At 38.4% G+C, this 24,688-nt stretch overlaps 1 protein-coding gene across 1 annotated transcript in view; it reads right to left on the bottom strand.

Moving 5' to 3' along the window:
• LOC139715884 (uncharacterized) overlaps nt 1–24,688 on the bottom strand; it is a 129,476-nt gene that overhangs the window by 76,635 nt on the left and 28,153 nt on the right. The window contains 2 exon segments of the mRNA XM_071627434.1: nt 644–958; nt 4,503–4,814. Of these exon segments, the coding sequence (XP_071483535.1) occupies nt 644–958; nt 4,503–4,814 (627 nt within the window).

Below are 24,688 nucleotides of genomic sequence, written 5' to 3'. Positions count from 1 at the left end.
GTAAAGTGTTTTATTCGAATGCGTCTTGTCATTTATTCTTGCGATCTTAATTATTATTCTTTCATCTGTTGCAGATCGTAAAAATTATGATATCTTACAGCGTTAACGGAATGCACTGTTTAAATAGCGGTTAGTCCCAGAAAAGCAGGCATAATTATGTTCACGCAAAAAAAAAAAAATAGATCTTTTTAAACAGTCAAAAGCATTTTCAGGCAATTTTTACTGTCCGTCGTTAACACAATAACTTAACCAGACGCAAAAATCAAACATATTTTAAATTTTCCAGAGGATAAGCTAAGTTTAATACAGGAACGATGACATTAACTAAAAATAACATCCGAAACCTTTCCATACTCATATTGGTACCACTTGCAAACTGTGATGTAAATGCCATCGCAGACATTAAGGATTTTTATTTTTTCTTCCTCTCAAGTACAATGGTTCTTTCCAATCGATGCAAGCGACATTCTTAGATTTCAGAGACGTTTCTTGTCTTATTTCAAAAGTATATCAATCTCTAAGACCCGTTGAAACTCACATTTAGTATTATTACTTCAGCGGATTCAGACACGCATTGATTCTGTTTAAAATGCTGTCATTGTCATTAGGAATGAACATTTAATCTTAGATTGGTGAACCTTACCTGAAGCACTACACCTAACTCCAGCATCTTCCTGATGTCCGCAGTTCTCGACTCCGATTCCCCTGTTGCCACAGTCAAAGATGGTCGTTTCTGTTCCACTGCATGCCACGTCATCGAGCCAAATATTACCGGTGCCTTGTCCAAAGGCGGCTCTACTCAGTGCTTCTTGAGCGCCAGCAAAACCAAGACTTCTGCAGACAACGCGCGCATCGTTGATATCCCAGAAGTCATCGCACACAGTTCCCCAGGCTCCGTTCGCGTAAACTTCTACTCGTCCTTCCCTTGATGTTCTGCCACCGACTAGGCGAACATTCCCTTCGTAATTACATAGAGTAAATTTACCAACAAAGCCAATATTAATACAAAGTGTCATAAAGTTCTGTGTATTGCCATATCATTGTGTTTATTTTCGTTCAATTAGTCAAATGATTAGGAAGATGGGGGTAAAGTGTTTTATTCATATGCTGCTTGGCATTTATTTCTGTGATCTGAAGTATCACTCATTCATCTGTTGTGGATCGTTGTGGATCGCCAGACGTGGATTTTTAGTTAAGGGCAGATTCTGAAAGAACAGACTCTAAGCTTTAAAGTGATGTATAACTCACTTCAAACGGACTCCCCTAACCTGCCTGAATCCTGGAAAGAAAGCACACACTCTTGAAAAGTGTTAACTGAGAAAAGCGGCTCTGAAGTACATGGTCTATTCAAGCGCTAAATCTTTACCAAGCCGTGCTAGCTGTACCATGAAATAGACAAAACACAGGATGTAAACTATCGAAGCAACAACAACGAAAAAAATTATCAGATTAAGCTGAAATTAAATATGTTCTATCAACACTTTTTGTCCATGATTAGTGCAAACTTTCAAAGCAGTAGCACTATCTTTTCTAAAGTTTAATATTAGACTTGAAAGTGAAGAGTGCCTGGGCAAAGGATTTCAAGAAATTAAAATCGGCCTCCAAGACATACATAATCATTCGACTCTTCCCCCCCCCCCCCCCTCAAAAAAAGGGGGGTTGTAGAAAAACTGCTAAATAAAATATTTTCCCATTCACGTTAAGATCTAAAGCTGAAGAATAAGTGTAGAATAGCTCTTTCGGAAAACATATGAAAAACTCAAGATTGACTTGGTTGAACCGTTTGACCTTTTTATGAGTCCTCACGGAAAATCAAGGAGTGCGACTTTTTGTTTGTTTTGTGATGCACGGTCACATAAGAACTTTAATCAGACGCAAGAAACAGAAGTGAACCAGTAAGACCTACAAATGAGGAAGCCCCCCCCAAAAAAAAAAACAAAACAAAACAACAACAACAACAACAAACAAACAAACAAAACAAAACAAAAAGACCACCAAGTTTAAAATTTTCTGCTGGATAAGCTCTATTTATTACATGAAAGATGAAATTAACTAAATAAAATTCGAAACTTGATGCCCCAGTCACACAGTGCTTTACGATGGGTTACGTCCGCCGCGGATAGATACAGATGAGTGAACGCAGGGGGACGCAGCGTGGACGCAGGCATCCGCAGGGACGTAAGTAGACGTAAATGTCCGTAACCCATCCGTAAAGAAACGCAAAATGACGGCGCCAAGCCTGCGAAATTTTGAAATGTTCAAAATTTCGCAGAGGGATTCTACAGATGCAGAATAACGCAAGTAACCGTAACCAAACGTAATTATCCGTAATTGAACGTAACTATCCGTAGCCTGGACGCAGACCATCCGCAAAATATTTTACCTCCCGTCCGTTTGCGTTCGTTTACGTCCACCGTAAGTATCCGAAAGTAACCGCAAGTTAACGTATCTCAACACTTTCGTCCGCTTACGGATATTTGCGGACAGTTACGAATGCTGCGGACGATCACGTCCTTCGACGTTTTCCATTTTCCACTCGCATGGGAACACAGAGACTCGTGGGAAGCCACACAACTCGTGTTGCCAAGCTGCAGTGCATTTACCAGAAGGAATGCTACAACACAGTCGGAGCAGTGGAGAGGCAGAACCTATGGTCAAATTATGAAATTTCTCCCACAAATGGTCATTTTGGGTGACACCAATATACTCATGACATCGGTTGACCCTTGGTGCTGAACTTCTTTTCTTGCACTCTTTGAATGTATATTTTTCGAAAAGGCAATATTTTGGGATGGGGATGGGGTGACAGCATTTTATTCACTTTTCTGGCCGGGAAAGGTGTGGGACAGTGATAACTATATAAAATGAGAACGAATTTAGTATTTCTCTATTGTCTTACCCACTTTTCGCTCCATGGAATGTGTATTCATACATTTTTGTATATATATATATATATATATATATATATATATATATATACATATATATATATATTGTACTTGGGTGTGGGAGGGGTGTGTCATTTCATTTCATTTCATTTATTTCATTCTTTCTTTCTTTTCGGCAAACATAACACGAAATGAATCATAAGATATAACATAGGCATGTATTCGACTTTACATGGTAGATAATAGTTAACAAATACAAAATTATGGAATGCATACAGGCAAGATACTCTATGCTTATAACTACTTACTCTAAACTATAACTTCTATAGACTTACTAAATAACATATACTTGGTTTTCTGAAGATTGAGTGATAATTTATTGGCTCTTATCCATTGAGTCACTTTTTTAAATTTAGAATTGACAGTATGGACAAGGGTAAATGGATTTTGGTGGGAGAAAACAATATTTGAATCATCGGGAAAAATATAAAAGATAGTATGTCGGATGATCTGCAAAAATTATTAATGTAAATGATGAAAGGTAAAGGTCCTAATATAAGTTTTTGAAGTGTTTGAAAGTCTTGACGTCTATTTTTTTCTGGAAATTTAATAAGCATTGCTTTATTATATAAATCTCCTTAACATAACCCAATAAGTCATGAAAATCGCTGCACAACGACAGCGTAACCACAGTTTGTCTCTTCCATGACTGTAAGTAATAATTTTCTTACTCTAATGCTTAACTTATCGATCTATATTGTATTATATTTGTGGTATAATTATGTTATGTATTCTTTACATTTATGAAGTTTATTCATATTTGAGCTGAACAAATAAAATCTAAACCTCAAGTTCAAAAGTTCATATATCTTTTATTACTGTAAAGCAAATTAAAGGATTACGAACTTGTACGTAATTCAATTTCAGTTTTCCCCAGTGTACAATGTAAGACAGTCCAATATGTGATAACCTTGTTGTCATAATACACTGACATAGCAGGGATCGTCACAGAAAACCATACTGTCCATAATTATTTATAACAATCTGTAACTATCCGTAACTATCCGAAAATATCCGCAACTCTCCGCAAGTGTTCAGAACTATTATGTGCCAATTCGCAGGAATATCCGCAAGTGGACGCAAGTACTCGCATCTGGTCGTATTTGTCCGTATCGCCCGCATTTTTTCCCCGTATGTTTTGAACAAATTTTCTGGTGATGGCAAAGGATCCGCGGGAGTCCGCAGAAAAAAAAAAGACTTTTCTTCACGTAACGTCGGACGCAGAGCATTATGTGACTGGGGCCTTACCATAATCGTATTGGTACCACCTGCAGATTATGATGTAAATGCGATTGCAGACATAAGGATTTTCATTTTTTTCCTCTTAAGTACAATGGTTCTTTCCAATCGGTGCAAGCGACATTCTTAGATTTCAGAGACGTTTCTTGTCTATTTTCCAAAGTATGTCAATCTCTAAGAGCCGTTCAAACTCACATTCGGTATCATTATTCAGGGAATTCAGACACACATATATTTATTTAATACTTTCATTGTCATTAGGAATAAGCATTTTTACCTGAGATTGGTGACCCTTACCTCCCATGCCTCCAGCACTAGGCCTACACCTAACTCCAGCATCTTCGTGATGTCCGCAGTTGTGTACTCCGATTCCCCTGTTACCACAACCAAAGATGCTCGTTTCTGTTCCACCGCATGACACGTCATCAAGTAAAATGGCACCGGTTCCTTGTCCAAAGGCGGCTCTACTCAGTGCTTCTTGAGCGCCACCAAAACCAAGACTTCTGCAAACAACATGCGCATCGTTGATATCCCACAGGTCATCGCACACAGTTCCCCAGCCTCCGTTCGCATAAACTTCTACTCGTCCTTCCCTTGATGTTCTGCCACCGACTAGGCGAATATTCCCTTCGCAATTAAATAGAGTAAACGTACCAACAAAGATAAATGAATATATAAATAGAATGAAATTGTATATCCCACAAAAATCATTACTTATGTTATATTCGTCACTGATATTGCCATACCTTAATTATGGTGTTTTAGTTTGGGGCAACACTCACCAGAACCTACTGGATAGAGCGTTCCTTCTGCAAAAGAAAGCTCTCCGTGTCATCAATTATCCTTTCATACCCTCCCACTCAAATATATTATTTGCCGCAAATAAGCTGCTAAAAATTAAAGATTTGTATTTATTTAATTTGGGGCAATTTATGTATACGTACAGCAACAACTCACTCCCCTCCATTTTCGATTCTATGTTTCAAAGAAATCAATCATTCCATGACTATCCCACTCGACGTTCCAATGAATTTCACTTACCTCTCTTACGAACGATTCTTGCTAAGAACACACTTATTTATACTGGCCCAACATATTGGAATTTTCTGAATAATGACATAAGAAATTCACCTTCTATATTTTCTTTTAAAAGGAAATTAAAGTTGTTTCTATTGCAATGTTATGCTCCTACAGAAGTGAATCAGCCTGTTGGCTCATTTTAATTTTTTCCGAAGAATTTTGATTACCAATAATATACTCTCACATATTTTCTCGTCCCTGTTGTCCTGAGACTCTTACTGAGTAGATTCAATTCTACTTGTATTACCTCCGCATCTATTTCTCTCTATTTTTCCATATTTATGTATCCCTTCCTCGCATCCCAATATTTTTTCGACATAGTTCTGTCGAGGATCGCTTGATCTGTTTTTCCTTTCTGTCCGCTGTATTGTCTTCCTATTATGTCAACCTTGTCTCGTTCTGTCTTATATTGAAGTCCGCTTTCATAAGTTTTGTCGTCTCAGTCTCGTTTAATGTTCATTCGCCTGTGTATGTGTGTCTGTCCGTTACTCTGTCGTCTTATTGGGCTTCCAGACCTTTTTTTTTAAATCTGACTTTATTCCCAATCTTTTTTCCCCTTTTTGCATCAGTTCATTTTCTATTGACATTCTGTACCTGAGGGGCCCACATTCTACAAGCATTGCCTTTTTAGTGGGTCCCTCCATTTTTCGATATTTTGTGTAATGTTATATCGTCTATATCACTTCAATCAATTTTCATTACAACATTATTTGTTACCCCAAGGTTCCACAATTATGTTCTCTTTTCAATTTTACTTTGTTTTGATTATATGTAACCTTATTCTCTGTTACCAATGAAAGTGAAATGTTTATGTTCTTTTCGAAAAAAATGAAATAAAGTTTGAATTGAATTGAATTGAATTGAATTGAATTTAATACAAAATGCCACAAACGTATGGGTATTGCGATATCATTTTGTTCATTTTCGTTGATAAAGGAAATGTTGAGTAGTATGTGGGTAAGAGTTTTATTCAAATGCGGCTTAACTGTATTCTTCTGGTCTAAAGTATCATTCTTACATCTATTGCGGATCGAGAGAATTATGATAATATCTCACAGCCTACCCAGTGATTAAAGGAATCTAATACTGGAGGGACTTTTCTTAAAGGGGAAATATTCAGTCCGAACATTAGTTTTCTTCTGATAAGAAGGAGGAAAATACTACGAGTTTAAATTGAAGTTATGATCGAAATTGGATGAAAAATAAGGACGTTATGACATTTTGAAGTTGAGGTATTTCTTTTTTTTAGTATTCAGGAAACAGTTCTTGAAATGAGCATGCATCCTCTCACACAAGCGCGCCGGAAGACTTCTCTTTTTTGGGGGTGGGTGCAAAAACTCAAAAGAAGAACATTTATGTGACGATGTGAAATTCTTGGCGACTTAACGAAGCAACCGAACGGGGGGCGGGGGGAGGGTGTGGAAGGGGATATCCCCCCCCCCCCCCCGACGGTAGGGACCTTTTGTGAAACAGAGTACAGAAGTCGCGTTTATAGAGCATTGAAAAGCAAATTTTCTAAGGAATTAAACATAGTCCAAAAAAAAAATCAATGCGAAGGACTATGATAACATTATTATGTACGGTGGTACATTAATGTGACGGTGTGAGGGTGTTGCAGGGGGATTTCCTCTCCCACGGTAGGGACTTTTTGTTAAAACAGAGTACAAAAGTCGCGATTATAGAGCATTTAAAAGCAAATTCTTAGGGAATCATTCTGAAGGACTATATTCGATAATAACACACGGGGGGTACATTATGTCGAAAATGGAATTCGGAATAACAAAACTTTGGAATAACGAATCTTCGGACTGAAGAGCCTTCGGAATAACGAACCTTCGGAATAACGAGCTGTAACCGCTTACAACACACACCTTACCAACCACTGCAACAACCAACACATGCAACCTACAATCAACGTCATTGTATTAAGATTGTTTTTTTTTTTCCCTTTGGAGGACCGTCAGACTATTATGCCAAAACTCCCATTTCGTTATATATTCTTCCTCCATTATCATTTTCTGCACATGGTTACAGTAAGTGGGTAAAACAAACAAACAAGCATGTCAATATGGAGTTTTCCACGCTTGCGTCCACATAATATCATTATGGCTGTGTAAGGGAATTAATAACAAAAACACACATGGACCTTCCTTCCTGAATATTTTTCACCATTTCACTGCAATTGTGACACTTTTTTTGTTTGTTTTTTTTTGAAAAAAAAAGAAAATGGGATTTCAAGTGAACCGCATGAGATTCATGCATCCTAGCAGAGCATATCCCTGCATTGGTTGCTGACCAGATTTGGGGGGTCTTACGATGATTTCTATGGCAAGGAGGCTCTGCTAGCACTAAAACGAGCACATGAACCCATCATTTTTACAATTGTTCTGCATGTAGTATCCCTTCTTCTACAATTTGACAAAGTTTCGTAAAAATGACACGGGTTTTGAATGTGCAGCATGACATTCATGAACCCCACCTAATTAGGGCACCCACGATAGGTTTGTAACGAGATTTTGGGGTCCTAAGGTGATTTCTATCATGTATGGATGCTGCCAGCACAAAGGGTAGGACATGAACCCCACTTTTTATTGTTTTTCTAGAATTAGTAAGCCTTGTTCTATAATTTGGCAAAGTTTCGTGAAAGTGACATGGGTTTTGGATGAACAGCATAAGTTCGATAAACCGACTGGTCAGGGTATCCTTGCATAGGTTCCTGACCAGATTTTGGAACTTACGATGAAATATATGTCGCATGGGGGCGCTGCTAGCACAAAAAACGAGCGTATGAACCCCCGCTTTTAATTAATTTTCTGGAATAAGTAGCCTTCTTCTACGATTTGGTCAGGTTTGGTGAAAATGACATGGGTTTTGAATGAACAGTATAAGTCTTATGAACCCACCTTGTCAGGGCGTCCCTGCATAGGTTCCTGACCAGATTTTTGGGACTTACGATGATATATGTCGCATGGGGCGCTGCTAGCACAAAAACGAGAATATGAACCCCCACTTTTAATTATTCATCTGGAATTAGTAAGCCTTCGTCCACAATTTGGTCAAGTTTGGTGAAAATGAAATGGATTTTGAATGTACAGCATAAGCTTTATAAACTTACCTTGTTAGGGCATAACTGCATAGGTTCCTTATCAGATCTTGGGGACTTACGATGATATCCGTCGCATGGGGCGCTGCTAGCACAAAAACGAGCACATGAACCCCCACTTTTAATTATTTATCTAGAATTAGTAAGCCTTCGTCTACAATTTTGTTAAGTTTGGTGAAAATGACATGGGTTTTGAATGTACAGCATAAGTTTTATGAACCTTGTCCTCTTGCTCACCCCTAACAGAAAACGTCGATGAGTAGGATTTGAGATATTTCGGTGTTTTCTGCCGCGTGAGGGCGCTGCTTGCTCAAGAATGAGAGTGTAAACACAAACTTTACAACTTTTCCTCGTTTTTTGATACCCTTTTCTGCAATTCTTGTAAATTTGGAGAAAAATATTTCAATTTTGAAAGAATTATGGGGATTTAAGTTTGTCAATGCAGGTTTTGTTGCCAATCATGGTCTTGATCCTGTAACGCTACTATTTTGGTACAGGACAGCAGATTAGTCATATTCTTCAAAGTCCCGTAGAAGAAAAACAAGCACATGAACCTATGGTCTTATTTACATATTTGGGCTTCGGATGGATCAAAGTTACGATATGGAAAGTTTGAAGAAAATGACATGGACTTCACTTTCACTGATGATTGTCCTAAAAGTCCGAAATAGACAAAATGGCAATTAGACAAAGTTGATATTAGACGAATTGGAATTAGACGAACCGAATATCAGACGAACAGGTGATTACACAATGTTGTATGATAATTATAGACCAGATGGCAATAGACCAAATGGATATTAGACGAAATGGGCATAGCCTATCTGGTAATTAGTAGACGAACTAGTCATAAGGCGAAGTGGCGATTGGACTAAATGATTTCTAAACGATTGGTTGTAGATGAAACAGGATTAGACCAAGGTGAGTTGACGAAGTGGGAGTTGACCAAGTGATAGATCATCGTCGTAATAGACGCTCTAAGATAAAATTTGCATCACAGGACGTCCTCTGGAGTACACTGGAGGCTGTTGTCTGTTACAACGTGGTACTAGTCTTGAATTCTTTGCCCTCCTCCAATCTCGATTTCTGAGTAAATGCTTTTAATATAATTCTACCTCAGTCCATCTCTTCTGGCAAGAGATCAAAATTTAATTCATCTAATAGTCAAATTAGAATTTTAAGACCAGAATTAGTACTAAAGCAAGGGCAGTGTTAAAACAGAAGAGGCCATCTCCCCCTTTTTTTCTGGGGGGGGGGGGGAGGGAGATCAAACCAGTATCATAATATCAGATTAAGTCTTGAAACTTTTAGACTTGAACTAAGAGTTGAGTGGCTTTGCTACAACACATAAGAGGCCACCCCTTTATTTTTGGATAAAATCATTATCATGATAATTCACATTATGGTTTTAAAGCTTTTTAAACTTGAACTAAAGATATGAGTGGTTTTGTTACTAACATACACTGCAAATGAATGTGGGCTATTTTCTGCTTCCAATGCTGATTTCTGTCAAAGTGTAGTTTTAGACGTGAACAGCACAACATTTTACACCTATTTAGGTGAAACTCACCCACACAACAATTATGGAGCCTTTAAGATATCAGCATGATGACAAAACGGTTCCTCACTTGTGTCTGAAATACGTTTGGAATATGTTAGGAATATTGTTATGCCATCATACATGATAGTTTGAAAAAAAAGGAAAGAAAGAAAGAAGAAACATAGGCCTTAATGCTGGTCATAAGGCGGTTCGTTCAGACTTTGCCGAAAATAAAGGTTTTAAACATAAAATTTTGTAAAGCCGAAAACCCAACTTCTTGTGCGTAAACACGCACACCAACACGCACACCCTCACGCACACACACATACAATAAAATCTCTAAGTCGGACTTTCTTGATCTGTTTTTAAAACCTACAGACCTCCTAGTAATAATTTGCCTTGCATTGTAGGCAACGGCGTAGCCAGGATTTCATCTTAAGGGGGGGGGGTGTTAGTCTGCGAGGGAGCGAAGCGACCGAGCTCGAGCGAGCGGAGCGAGCGAGGGGGGGGGGGGGGGAGGGTGTGGGAGGGGGTGTGGGAGGGGGTGTCCCCCCTCCCACGGTAGTAAGAACTTTTTGCATTTTGATGTTGTAAATGGTGCAATTTGATGCATGTTTTTGCGCGTTTTATCGACTTGAAACAGTCCCACTTGTTTATGGTAGCAGTTTATTTTGATGTAGATTATTATTGAACAATTTGCTTATAAAATGGTATAATTTAGATACACTCTCGTATTAATTCTTTTCACTGAATATCATGAACGCGACTGAACCCGAGCGAGCGGAGCGAGCGAGGGGGTAGAGGAGGGTGTGGGAGGGGGTGTCCCCCCTCCCACAGTAAGAACTTTTTGCATTTAGATGTTGCAAATGGTGCAATTTGATGCATGTTTTTGCGCGTGTTATCGACGTGAAACAGTCAGGCTTGTTTAAGGTAGCAGCATATTTTAGTGTAGATTATTATTGAACAATTTGCCTATAAAATTATATAATCTAAATACACTTCTTGTATTAATTCTTTTCACTAAATATCATGAACGCCACTGAACCATACCAAGTGGAGCGAGCGAGGGGGTAGGGGAGGGTGTGGGAGGGGGGTGTCGCCCCTCCCACGGTAAGAACTTTTTGCATTTTGGTGTTGTAAATGGTACAATTTGATGCATGTTTTTGCGCGTTTTATCGACTTGAAACAGTCCCACTTGTTTATGGTAGCAGTTTATTTTGATGTAGATTATTATTGAACAATTTGCCTATAAAATGGTATAATTTAGATACACTCTCGTATTAATTCTTTTCACTGAATATCATGAACGCGACTGAACCCGAGCGAGCGGAGCGAGCGAGGGGGTAGAGGAGGGTGTGGGAGGGGGTGTCCCCCCTCCCACAGTAAGAACTTTTTGCATTTAGATGTTGCAAATGGTGCAATTTGATGCATGTTTTTGCGCGTGTTATCGACGTGAAACAGTCAGGCTTGTTTAAGGTAGCAGCATATTTTAGTGTAGATTATTATTGAACAATTTGCCTATAAAATTATATAATCTAAATACACTTCTTGTATTAATTCTTTTCACTAAATATCATGAACGCCACTGAACCATACCAAGTGGGGCGAGCGAGGGGGGAGGGGAGGGTGTGGGAGGGGGGTGTCGCCCCTCCCACGGTAAGAACTTTTTGCATTTTGGTGTTGTAAATGGTACAATTTGATGCATGTTTTTGCGCGTTTTATCGACTTGAAACAGTCCCACTTGTTTATGGTAGCAGTTTATTTTGATGTAGATTATTATTGAACAATTTGCCTATAAAATGATATAATTTAGATACACTCCTTGTATTAATTCTTTTCACTGAATATCATGAACGCGACTGAACCCGAGCGAGCGGAGTGAGCGAGGGGGTAGGGGAGGGTGTGGGAGGGGGGTGTTCCCCCTCCAACGGTAAGAACTTTTTACATTTTGATGTTGCAAATGGTGCAATTTGATGCACGTTTTTTGCGTGTTTTAACGAGTTGAAACAGTCCCACTTGTTTAAGGTTGCAGTATATCTCAGTGTAGATTATTATTGAACAATTTGCCTATAAAATGGTATAATTTAAATACACTAGTCTTCTTGTATTAATCATTACACTGAATATCATGAACGCTGTCTGTTCAGCAATCAAACAGAAAAAGCATGCACACGAGGGTGCAGATAGGGGCATATCCCCTCCCACACGAAGGTGATTTTGCGTTTTCAGACCTAAAATTCAGCGATCTGGTGCAAATTTTTGGTGCAATACTTTTTCATTGAAGTGTTACAATCACGGAATTTAGCTCTTATTCCGAATGTGCACCATCTGTGGGAATGTATAAAGTCTAGTGAGGTAGAGCTTAGGGGAAGGGGGATTCCCCCTCCCGCTCGCGGGAGCTTGGAACTTTTGCATGGCGGGGGGGGGGGGGGGCGAGCAGGGTTAGTGTTATCTCCACCCTTCCCTTCCGATGGAGCTTTTGCCTTTTTAAGGCTGAAATTGAGATATCTCGTATACGCATATCTGATGGAATCAACATTTGGAAAATCACCCCCCCCCCCTCCAAAAAAAAAAAAAAAACCAACAAAACAAAACAAAAAAAAAACTGATGGGGGGGGGCTGAGAGAGGAAAGGGTCGATTAAAAGGGGAAATTTCCCTTATACATGAGGGAACTTTGAGTTTTCGGAATATATTAGGTGATAAGTCTTGTGCACTCAGAATTATTCAGAATTTCTTTTAAATCTAAAAAGTGTACTTAGCTACTGTAATATTGTATGGGGCAACTGTAGCAAAACCAAATTGAGCACAATTTTTCTTCTTCAGAAAAAGGTTCCTCGTATATGCACACGTTCACATTTTTTGGCTCACACTGATCCCATATTTTATCGCCTAAAAACTCTAAAGGCCCATGATATACATTTATACCTAACTGCTATATTTATGTATTTGATAAACACATTCAAAATTCATTACCATTTTTCCATAATGCCCTAGTCACTAATGATCACATTCACTCATACCCTACCCGTCGTTCCCATGATTTTCATTTAAGTAATCCAAACTTTTACTTGCTCAAAAGTCGATTACGAATAATTCATATGACTTATGTTGGTCTCCCGATAGTAGCAATATCGTAAGTCATTCCCTCTTCCAGCAAACCAATTTTATCATTCTAAATCCCAGCCTATCTGCCCCTGTGCACTCTCAAGCACTCGCACGCACATCACCACCATCACACATCAAAGTTTATTTTCCCCTGCTATCTTCGCAGCAGAATTTGTATTGTTTACCAATTTACCTACCTATAACCTTTTCCTCGGGCCGGCCATCTTTTCAAGCAATGCTTACAATGGCGGCCCTCTGCATTATCACTTCTTAAATATGACAATGTTATTGTAATCCCAGCTGCATAGACATGCATACTGTAATATCATTAATTTCCTTTTATATCGTTGTTTATGCAAGTCAAACGACTCTGTTTCAAATATACTTTGTATGTTTCCCATGTTCACGACTATTCAATCTATGTATATATTGATTTGCAGAAAATAAAGTATCTACCAAACAAACAAAGAGGCACAGAGGGGGATGGTTTGGGAGGGGGATACCCCCTCCCAAGCACCAGAAATTTTGCATATTTTGAATTGAAATTCAACGATCTGGTGCAAACTTTGAGTGAAATATTAAAAAAAAAAATATCTGTTGATGAAACGTCGCAAAGGAGACCCGCTTCATGTGCATGCATACAGGTTACACGCATTTTTTCCCGCCTCCCAAATCCCCGGTCCAAATCTTAGGGGGGGGGGGGGGGGGGCGCCCGCCCCCATCGCCCCCCCCCCCCCCCCCTGGCTACGCCAGTGATTGTAGGCGCGTTTATACGCACCAAAAATCAACGGCTTTGAAAATTATTTCTTTTATTTCCGGAAACTGATAGTGCTTTTGATAGGACACGCACACACCCAAAATCATTATTAATCTTTTTGTCCATCATTCTATCTATCGTGATCCGCATCAAGATGAAAATATTAGTCCATCTTGATCTTGTCTCGCACATGACGAAAGACCTAAGTTTTTAATCCCGTGTTGCAATTCGCCGCACTAGGTCCAAGGTGTGAGTGCCCCTGGTCATACTTCTGCCATCATTTAAACATGCGTATATGAAAGTTACAAACTTCTTTAACCGCTTCGCTTGTGGGCAAGTGAGAATTATATTTTTTCATGTGTGAACAGCTGCAAGTAAAACTGATTTTTCACATCGCGATCAAAAAACATATAAGTATTGTGTGTGAAAAGGTGTGCCAGGCATTCAAGCGTACCGAGATTGCAAATAGGAAAAAGAGAATGTGATCAAGCAAACTCACATAAAGTTTGAAATTAAGCAAATTTGCCGTATGAATGGATACTGGAATCCCGGAGGGTGATATGAAAGTTAATTGCAATTAAATGCATAATAATAATTTCCATTTGCAGATGAAAAAAAAAAACAGCATTAGTCTTTTCAAATAGTTCTGAAATGTGAGTTAAGGATATAAACAACCACTCTGAAAATTTGAATCAGTACAATCGATGTTAAGTATTGTTAAATACACAAAATGTGAACATGATAAAACTATTTCCAGATTAAACCGTTTACAGTTACGGTTTATCGAGAACTATACTAATATCTCCTTATATTTTAGGTTCTATTGCAAAAATTACGAACCTACACATAATAAATGAAATGTGATATCTGGAACACTTTTTAAATCACTGCTCCCAAACTTAAACAGCACCATTACGTTTGAAATCATGGTTCGGAGATGTTTTTCAATCACGTTTCGCCAGAATTAAGCAACGAACATTATTGACCTTCAATCAGGTGTTGTTTTTTTTTTTCTTTTTAGGGGGGGGGGGGGTTGAGTCCCTATATTCCTCCAATTGTTCCAAAGAAGATGTCGAAGCCGCTTCTCTATTCCTATCTGGCTAAGATGTTCCAACAATTTTGAGAGACTCAAAAAAAAAAAATCTTAAATGGCCCAATTACAAAATTTGAATTGTGGTCTACCTTTAAGGCAATGCCTTCAAACAAGACTCCAGGGTTTGACGGTCTCCCAAGTGAATTTTATGTAATATTTTTCAATGATATTGTTGATATGCTGATAAATTCATATAATTTTTCTTTCACTAATGGTTTATCAAGCCAGACACAAAGAAATAGAGTAATAACATTCATGAATTTGAATAACTTTGTTTTTGAAAGAAGGGAAAGACCCTCTAGAAATAAAAAGTTATAGGCCAATTTCTTTGTTAAATGTGGATTACAAAATTAATTGCTAAAGTAATGAGTCAACGCTTAAAAAGGGTTATCAAATCTCTAATTTAAGCAGATCAACAGGGATTCTTGAGTGGTCGTAATATTAGTGCAAAATATTCGGACCATTAATGACCTCATTGAATACTCTGATTTTGGGGATAAGCCTGGTTCAATAGTCTTATTAGATTTTGAAAAGGCCTTTGGTTGGATTGAACACTACTACTTATGTAAGTCATCGACCTTTGAAAAAATGTTACTTATTATATCAAAACTTTTTATAATAGTAGATCTAGCTTCATCATTAATAATGGATTATTGTCAAAGTAATTTTCAATGAACCGGGGTATATTTCAGGGTTGCCCATATCACCTTATTTGTTTATCTTGGCCATTGAAATGTTGGCTATTGCTTTTAGGGACAGTCCAGTCATCAGAGGTATTAAGGTGGGGATGTGGAGAAAAAAAAAATCCCCTTGTTTGCTAATACTATTTGCGTTTTAAATGATGAAATAGATTCTTTTCTCAATCTGTTTGAATTGTTGAATTATTTTTCTAGTTTTTCAGGTTGCCGCATAAATATGTCTAAATCTGAAGCAATTCGCGTTGGTAACTTAAAGAATAGCAAAGAAAAACCCGTTAAAGATAATGGCCTCACTTGGAAAATTAAGACTGTTAAAGCTTTGGGTGTTATATTTTCTCTTTGGACAAGCGATCTTTATATGAATCAAATTTTCCTGTAAAGTTAAAAAAGATAGAACAAGTTATGAATTGCTGGAGGCAGAGGAACTTATCATTCATTAGGAAAATAACAGTTGTTCAAACTTTCTTACTGCCTCAGTTATAGTACTTGTTTTCAGTTTTATGTATCAACATTCCTAAATCATTCTTTAAAAGACTGGATAGTGTATTACATAAATTTATTTGGAATAATGGCAATGACTGGATTAAAAGAGTTTTTACTATGTGATTCATATGAAGAAGGCGAGCTGAAAATGATAGATCCTTGTACCTATGCAAAATCACAGAAAATGGCCTGGGTGAAACACTTTTTTAATAATGATTATATGAGTGCATGGAATCGAATTGCTCAAATTGTTTCACAATTATTATTTAATGCTATGGAAACAAGAAACTCCCCAATGTGTGTTTGATAAATTGAAAAACTGTCAAATTATTGAAACTCTGAAGATTTGGTATGAATGTAGACATTGTTTTGCCTTTAATCTGTAATTGCTTTTGAAAGGATAATGCTACAGCTCGTATTAGTCAAAGCATGCCCAATTTCAGCACTAAGCCCTTTCAAGCACTTCATCGTTATTGCTTTTTGTCTTATTCATTGCACAGATCATGGCTTGGTGAGATTAAGCGCTTGAATAGCCATGTACTTCAAATCCTCTTTTAAGTTTTGCCAGTTTACACTTGTCAAGAGTGTGTGCTTTCTTTCCGGCAGTATTCAGATAGGCTTAAAGAGTATATTATTTGAATTGAGTTGTATATATCATTTTAAAGCTTATAGTCTGCTCTTTATGAATCTGCCTTCAACTAAAATTCCATGTCCGGCGACATTCTTCTTTTTTTTTTTTTTGGGGGGGGGGTGGGGTGGGGGGATGGGTTATGGTGCAGGGTCACAGAAACACACACACAAACACACATACACAGACACATACAGATTAAAGGCAAAACATAGTTCTGGTACGCCTGCAAAATTGTCAAATTTCGTTCCAAAATGTACACACATGCCTAAGAAATTTGTGGAATAACGCTGCAATAACAAGATATTCGTTGGGTAACGACGAAAATGACAAATATTAACCAAAAAGGTTCGCATCTCAGAACTTACCCGATCTTAAGTCAGGCCCAAATGTACACGCATGCCTAAGAAATGTGTGGAATAACGCTGTAATAACAAGATATTCGTTGGGTAACGACGAAAATGCAAAATATTAAACAAAAAGGTTCGCATCTCAGAACTTACCCGATCTTAAGTCAGGCTAACCAAGACATTCTTCCCACTTAAAGTCTTTATTTCGAAACAAAGCGTATGCATGTTTACGTACCCTGGGTTTTCTAACCAACTCAAAAACAATTTTATCAAAGATATTTTAGGGTGGTGAGTTGGCTCAGTCAGTAGCGCGTCTGCCTCACGATCACGCGGACCGGGTTCGAACCCGTGTCTGAACTGAGCAATGCTGTGTGTAAACATACCGCCCCTCTATAGCAAGAGGCAAAACATTCTGTCCCTCTGACAGGACATAAAATGGAAGTCCCGTGTATAAGAGAGTAACATCTCATTCACATAAAAGATCCCACTTCATTCATTCATCGCAATTGTTTTTCTTGAACAACTTCCCTTTAAAGTTTTGGCGCAATTCAACACACTGGATAGTTTTTTAATTAGATATTGAAAGTATGAGATCTGCCAACATCTGTCCGCAGTTTTACTTTTTATTTTAAAAAAAAAAAGTTTAATGAGTAGGATATCAGACTGTAAGAAAGAACAACATAGACTCACCATATGTCGTGGCAATCGCCGATGCCAGGAGGCAAAATACGGCTATTGCTCTAATCATCATCTCGCCAATGGTGATGCTGCCGACACGCCCAAGTGTCTGAGAAAAAGATGCTGATAGTGTTTGCCAGAGAAAGCTTCTTGTCATGAGACCCTCACAACTTCGATGTTTCGGAAGTGTGTGCTGTGTCGGCACAAGAGGCCAGCTTCTTATTTTGTTGGCACAAACACGACAACCAGGATCTGCGCTGTCCTTGAGCTGGAGACACAGCGTCCTACACAGCTCTCGTCCGCATGTGCTCGAAACCAATTTGTTTACTCTCTCACATCTACTTCAGGACTCATGACAATCAACATGGCATTGGAAGTCTGCATAAAATTGATCAGTAACAAAAGAGAAGTGTAACTCATGGAAACGAGATACAGTTTCGTTACTTGCAGGTATAGTTCTTTATCTAAAAGTGGCAATACTTGAAGGAGAAATCCGTACCAGTTAAAAGTTATGAAATGGAAAACTTTTGTTTTATGAGAACAACCCTGAAAAATTGATAAAAATCCAATAACAATTAGGGAAGTTATGAAATTATGAAGTTTTGCTAACTTTCACTAAGCAATCCTTGAACAGTCGGAATGATTATGCAAATGAGTGAATAAATGCCGTCATGCCTTACAACTTCCTTCGGTTTGTACACAGGTACTCGAAATTTCCCGCTTTTCTTTTTTCTATTTTTTTCTTCAAATGTCATTTTGACCTAGTCTCATATAGTAATTTACCACACTGATCACTATATTGAATGAATTCAGCCAGAATTATCATTATGTAGGTCTAATACACCATTTCACCCCCGCCCGTGTAATTTTTTCTGTATCATTTTTGTACATGATCGATTTGAAATTGAATCATCGGCTTATTTTTTTTTTATTGATGTTCTTTACCACAAGGCTCCAGATTCTACATGCTTCGTCCCTCCATATTTCATTTCCATGACTTCAGTTTTCATGACAATGTAAAGACTAAGGTTCAAAAAAAAAAGTTTTCAAAAAGTTGTGAACCGATTTGAATGCGGTTGCTCCTGATATTACCTGTGTCGAGGAAAAGTTCAAATATGATTTTCAAATTACCTTTCGTTTTCTTGGCCACATTTTGATGACACTTTTCTTATTCTGCTTCGTCTATTTACAATGGCAACTAAACATGTAGAATTGAGGATTCCCGTAGTAAGTAAGTTTGATTACATTAAAACACGCCGTTCATGATGAACATCTTCTCTGCCAAGGCTTTCCGCTGTTTGATGTTAACACATTGCACATGGGGATTTCTATTGTATGTTGAATATGTCCAAAAAAGTATACATACCAAAAATTGGACTCTCAATTTATTTGATCAGTGATCAACAGGCTAAAATAAGATCATGGGCTTAATTTGCATTACTAATGGATTAAAATTAGACATTGACAAAAAATATGTATAGATTACGACGGGGGTGTGGCGAGTGCCGAATTTCGTTGCGATCGCGCCTTGATGGCCGATATGGGGGGGGGGGGCGGAATCCGCCTCCCCAGATTTATCATGGCCAACAAAGCCTGGCCTAATTAGGATTAATATAGTAGATATTTTAGAATACTTCAATGAAAGTTAACTTTGCACTAAAATGGCTTCAAACAAGCAATCTAATACAATTTTTGCCAATATGAAAATATAAACACTGTTATTGTCTTTTCTACTCATTTTCAGGTAATTCAGATTCAACAAATTCAGTCAATTCAACTAATATCTGTCACATGATCTTTACATGTTATATTTGTATACATAAATGTCAGTATTCACAGATGTCATAAATGCCTGATTAGGTAAATACAGTAGAAATTTTAGAATACTTCAATGAGAAGTAACTTTGCACCAAAATTGCTTCAAATAATCAGAATTTTTGCCAGTATGAAAATATGGGGTAAACACTGTTACTGTGTTGCGTAATCATTATTATTCAAGTTCCAACAAATTCAGTTAATTCAATGAATATTTATTACATGACCTTTACATGTTATGGTAGTATACATAAATGTCAGTTCCGCGCTACATTATGTTACACGGCCATAATTCTAGATTTCATGTTACAGTAGGAAAACCGTGTTTTACCTATGAAGAAAACAGAGTTTAACAGAATGTAATCATAATATGCAAATCGCAACTATTTAAAGTTTTATCAAGGAAATGTTGATGGAAATAAAGGGAAGTACTGAAAAAAAAAACTGGCTTGCAGAATTCGGTCCCCTCAGTCTTTCGGTGTTTATTTTCTCAGTCTCTATGATAAGTATCTGACAAGTGTATGCTGATATCAATTCAATATCAATCACTACTCAATAGACTAATCACTAAGATGATTATGAAAGTCATGATATATGGTAACAAGGTTTATTGATGATTTCATCGTCATTCTTTTAAGTTTATTCAGAGGGCACTTTTTTCATCGTGATTCGAAATGAAACACGTAGAGGCGAAACACATGAAAGATTATTAGGTCTTTAGACAAAATAAGGGGAAAAATAAGTTGATTTTTTTGTTTCTGTTTGTGGAGGGAGCACAATATTACTTTTTCGGCCAACAAAGTTTCAAAATTATACATTTTTTTTAGTGGGTTTTTTAGTGGGCCCAAAAGGGCCACCGGAGGGGGAAGACACTAGTATGGAGCCCTGAGATGAACTTCTTTTCACAGCACCGTTTGGGAGGTTGTTGTTTTTTTCCTTGCTGTTTCGTTTTTTTTTTATATTTTCATTTCTAATTTATCCATGTCTTTGCAAACGTGTGCATGATCTCCAAACACTTTACAGACTGAAGTGTCTATACGATTTCCCAGACAGATATTTTTTCACATTGACGTCGATGTTCTGCACTCCAGTTAGCCAAGTAGTCGCCTACAAGGATCGTAGATAACATTATGTTTTTAAAGAGGTTTATACAGTTGCTTTCAGACTTCCGTAAAGTGAGAGGGGTGTTCTACACTCTAGTTAGCCAAATAGTCGCCTACAAGGATCCAATACACTGTAGATAACATTAATTTTTAATTTTTAATACCAGTAAAACACTGAGTTACTTCAACCTTTCACGCGTAGTTCTTTCTGCACAAACAAGATGATTTGATTTGATTTGATTTAATTTGATTTCTGAATATTCACAAAGTAAATATAACGTAAAAACATTTTTCCAAAATTAATTGTAGACTGGATGAAATATGAACATAATAACGATCATGTCCCATTCATACCAAACATACGTGAATTGTAATCATACGCGAACAAAGTCAGAATTAATGGAAAATCGTTAATCATTCAATTAAATTATTGGAACAAAAGGCAGGAGACCGCCATCTTATGCAGTAGATTGATTTTGATCACCGCCTTAAAAATGTTACATGTTTACTTATCGTTACAAATCATTTTATTACGAGGTGGGCGCATGGTGGAGTGAATAGAAAATTCATCAGTGGGAGGGTGGGTTATAGGGTGCGTGTATAATGGATTTGCAGTGTAATCAATCTATTGTAGTGTTTTTTTTTATTCTGTGTGGATTTCATTATGAATCTTATGCTTGTGAACATGTATGAGTGGATGTGCACATAATATGTGAATGTGTGTGTGCGTGTGTGTGTGTGCGCATATCAATGTATGTGCACAAGTCGTGTAACATTTTGGCGAAGAGAAAAAGCTGTCTATATCTTTGCTGTCTATATCTCTGTGCTTTTCATCAGGCACTAAACTCTTGCTGGAAAAAATTACGTTTTTGGTACATAATTGATTTTTAAATAAATTTCAGATCAACCTGATATAAAACAACATTGATCAAAAACTGGTATCTTATACAGTTTTCCGGCAGTGACACTACCACCAGGCTACCCCTGGTCGCCGGCAGTGACACGATGAACTTGGAACAAATACCAAAGCTCAGAAATTCCTACATTGTTACGTTAAGTTATCCAAGGCGGACAAGGGATTAATGAAACCAATAGAATATTATTCAACAGGGTGAAATTCGAGGTGTGAATTGTCTTGTTTTCATCGACTCGGGGATGGGAGAGTGGAGTCCATTTGTTTATCTTATATCACATAAGCCTACTTGCCAAGGACACTATTAGAAAATTTGACTATGCAGTATTTCCACAAAAAAGGGAGATTTTTTTTTTTTTTTACACGGCTTTACACAAGTGTATACCGTGAAATAAATTATTTATTATAGGGACGACGCTCGGTGCTTTCTAGCCTTTTGGCAAGGCCTTGTGGCTGTGACTGCGAGAGAACGGGTGAACGCGAGACCGAGCGGCGCACCCCTGAGGCCTTGACATGAATTTCTTATCTTGAGCGTTGTTTCTTGCCGATTCTGCTACCCTGTAGGGTAGCGGCCAATCAGCGACCGCATTGCTCACCACGCCGTCGCATCTAATGAATACGAAGTATGCATGTCGGCGGCTCGCTCATCCGTAGCTGCCTGCATTGCCAGCGCAGCGTTGACACGTCCTCATTAGCATACCAACTGTGCTCAGACTCATGAATATATGAATAATTCATATTCGCCTTCGTCGGGAGGCGGTAGGGATCAAAAGGCCTCGTGGCTGCGCCACTCGGTCTCGCCTTCACCCGTTTTTCGCAGTTCTCGGTGTGGCGAGTTTAAGTCTCAATCTTCAGCCACGAGGCCTTGTCAAAAGGCTAGGTGCTTTCCGGCTCGTCGAAATACGATAAAAATCAACTGGTACAAAAAAAAAAACATAACAAATCAATGTATTACGTATACAAGGTAGTAACAATATCGCAGCAAGAAAATATTATCATACTAATTAAATGTTGTGGCAGACATAAACGTAGACCTGGGGTTTACTGGTTATGTAGCACCTGGGGAAAGGATGAGCAGTTAGAGCTACTGAGTCCCTCAGTCCACTCTAGTGATGCTCGCAGTCACAACATTTAGGTGTCCCAGGGTCATACGCGCGGATGAGCGACGGACGCGTCACTCTGCAGGACGAGGACGGCGAGTAGGTGGCGAGACTCCGAAACCGGACGAATGACGAACAACGCCGACCGACAACCGATGCCGATTAATGACGAACTATATCGAGTGGCGGATTGTGCGTGACAAGTGGCGTATGATGTATGCTGAGTGATGTGAGCGTCGCGTGCTGAATAGCACCTCGGGAGCGATGCCTGCTGGATGTCACGTTATAAGCGGTGCGGGAGGGATATTACATCATGAGTACAGCTCATCCCTGAAGTACATAAAATTTCGGGTTATCGAAATGGGGGAGTAATTCTATCATTCCTACCTCTAAACTCCATTCTGCCACATTCGTCTTGTCAACAAAAGGTATGTATATGTATAATATTGTCAAATACATAACTATTGTAACAAATCGCCCCCTTAGTTATATAATATTGTATCTTCTGTACAATGCAACTTCACAAACCAATAAATACTGTGTTGGATTAATAATTTCCTGCCATCAAACCGCCTCTTACTTTTATTATTCTTACTCAGAAGTAATACGTGTATACACCTCGATAGCACTGAAATATACAAATGTCATACTTCTCAAACATCGGGGTGAGTGCTTATAAACATAACCAATAGCTCACTTTAATATGCATTTCTTGCTCCTCACTTTAACTCAAAAGAACCTCATGGATGATTTTGATGCAATACACACAGCCTAGCCTCGTTCTCAGACCATAATAAATTTCTCCTTACGACCATCATATCAATACGGAAACTTCAAATTCTGTATGAACATTTATTGTGAGATAATTGTGTTTCTACTTTCAAAGGATTACAGCTATTTACGCTTTCCAAAAGGGGTACTTTTCCTCAGATAATGTCAGTAATTAAGATTTTCATCCACTTTGACATTGGATATACAAAAACTACATAACAAAATACAAATAACATGACAACTTACAGTTCATGAAGGGGTGCGTCAAGCTGGGGGAAATGGGGCTTCTCCTGGCCTGTGCCGCCAGAAGTAACGTTGCCTGCAGTGCTCTGGTTCTGCCAGCCATGCAAAACCAACTTGCAAGTTTGGGCGTATGCCTCAGCCTCAGTGCCTCAAAATTCCCTCAGTCTCACATCCTTCTGTAAGAAGCTCTGGGTGTCATCTGTTCACTCTCACACTTTCTCTCCCATATCTGGGTACTCTCATACTCACTTGCATACACAAACACAAAAGATTTTGCATCCTACACAATTAAACACATTTATATAACGCCTGAAGAGATCCTTGTCATTTGATTGGTTGTTTGACATTGATCATTCGGCCCATTTCACTATGACGTCATCATCTATGCAATTGTGACTCCATTTACCATGCAATTTGGAGCCATACGATTTGCTCCATTGCACGCTCGCTGAGAGCCGGGCACACTCCTTGCGTTTGCAGCAAAGACGCTTAATTTCTATTATATTTTGGATCAAAAATTTGTCTTCCATTGATTGGTTAAAAGAGCTTCACGTGATTATAGGTATTTTGAACTATTTTAGAGTGTTGGTGTGTTTGACACTCCATGAAGTACTATTTGCAAAATGACGTCACTTTTATGACGACATTTTGCAAATAGTATATACTATTTGCAAAATGATGTCACAATCACCCTTCTTTACAATCAAGTGTACGTGGTCCGTCCACGTCCGGTCCCGAATTCTAGTGTTCAGGTTTGCAGCGGCCATACGAGCGCTTGGATACATGCGACGGCCAACTCTAGCGGTGCCACGGCTGCTACGTTTTTCAATTTCCGGTCTCTCGCACTGCTGCGTACTGCAGGCGCTGCGCTGCCGCCGCAGTGCGTGCGGCTAAGCCGAACTGCGACCAGCCCCAACACGCAGTGTTGCAGTGTAACTGTGTACACGGAGCGTCCCGGGGTTAGGCTAAGCCTATAATGATTTTCACTTTTTATTCAAATTTTTGATCCAAAATATAAAACAAATATACTTTGCCTAGTT

This window comes from Diadema antillarum, unplaced genomic scaffold (genome assembly GCF_040938485.1).
Source record: "Diadema antillarum isolate AM-2024a unplaced genomic scaffold, OU_Dant_1.0 scf00000057, whole genome shotgun sequence".
Taxonomy (NCBI): Eukaryota; Metazoa; Echinodermata; class Echinoidea; order Diadematoida; family Diadematidae; genus Diadema; species Diadema antillarum.
Note: the sequence above shows the minus strand (reverse complement) of the source record. Positions and strands in the feature narration are given on the sequence as shown.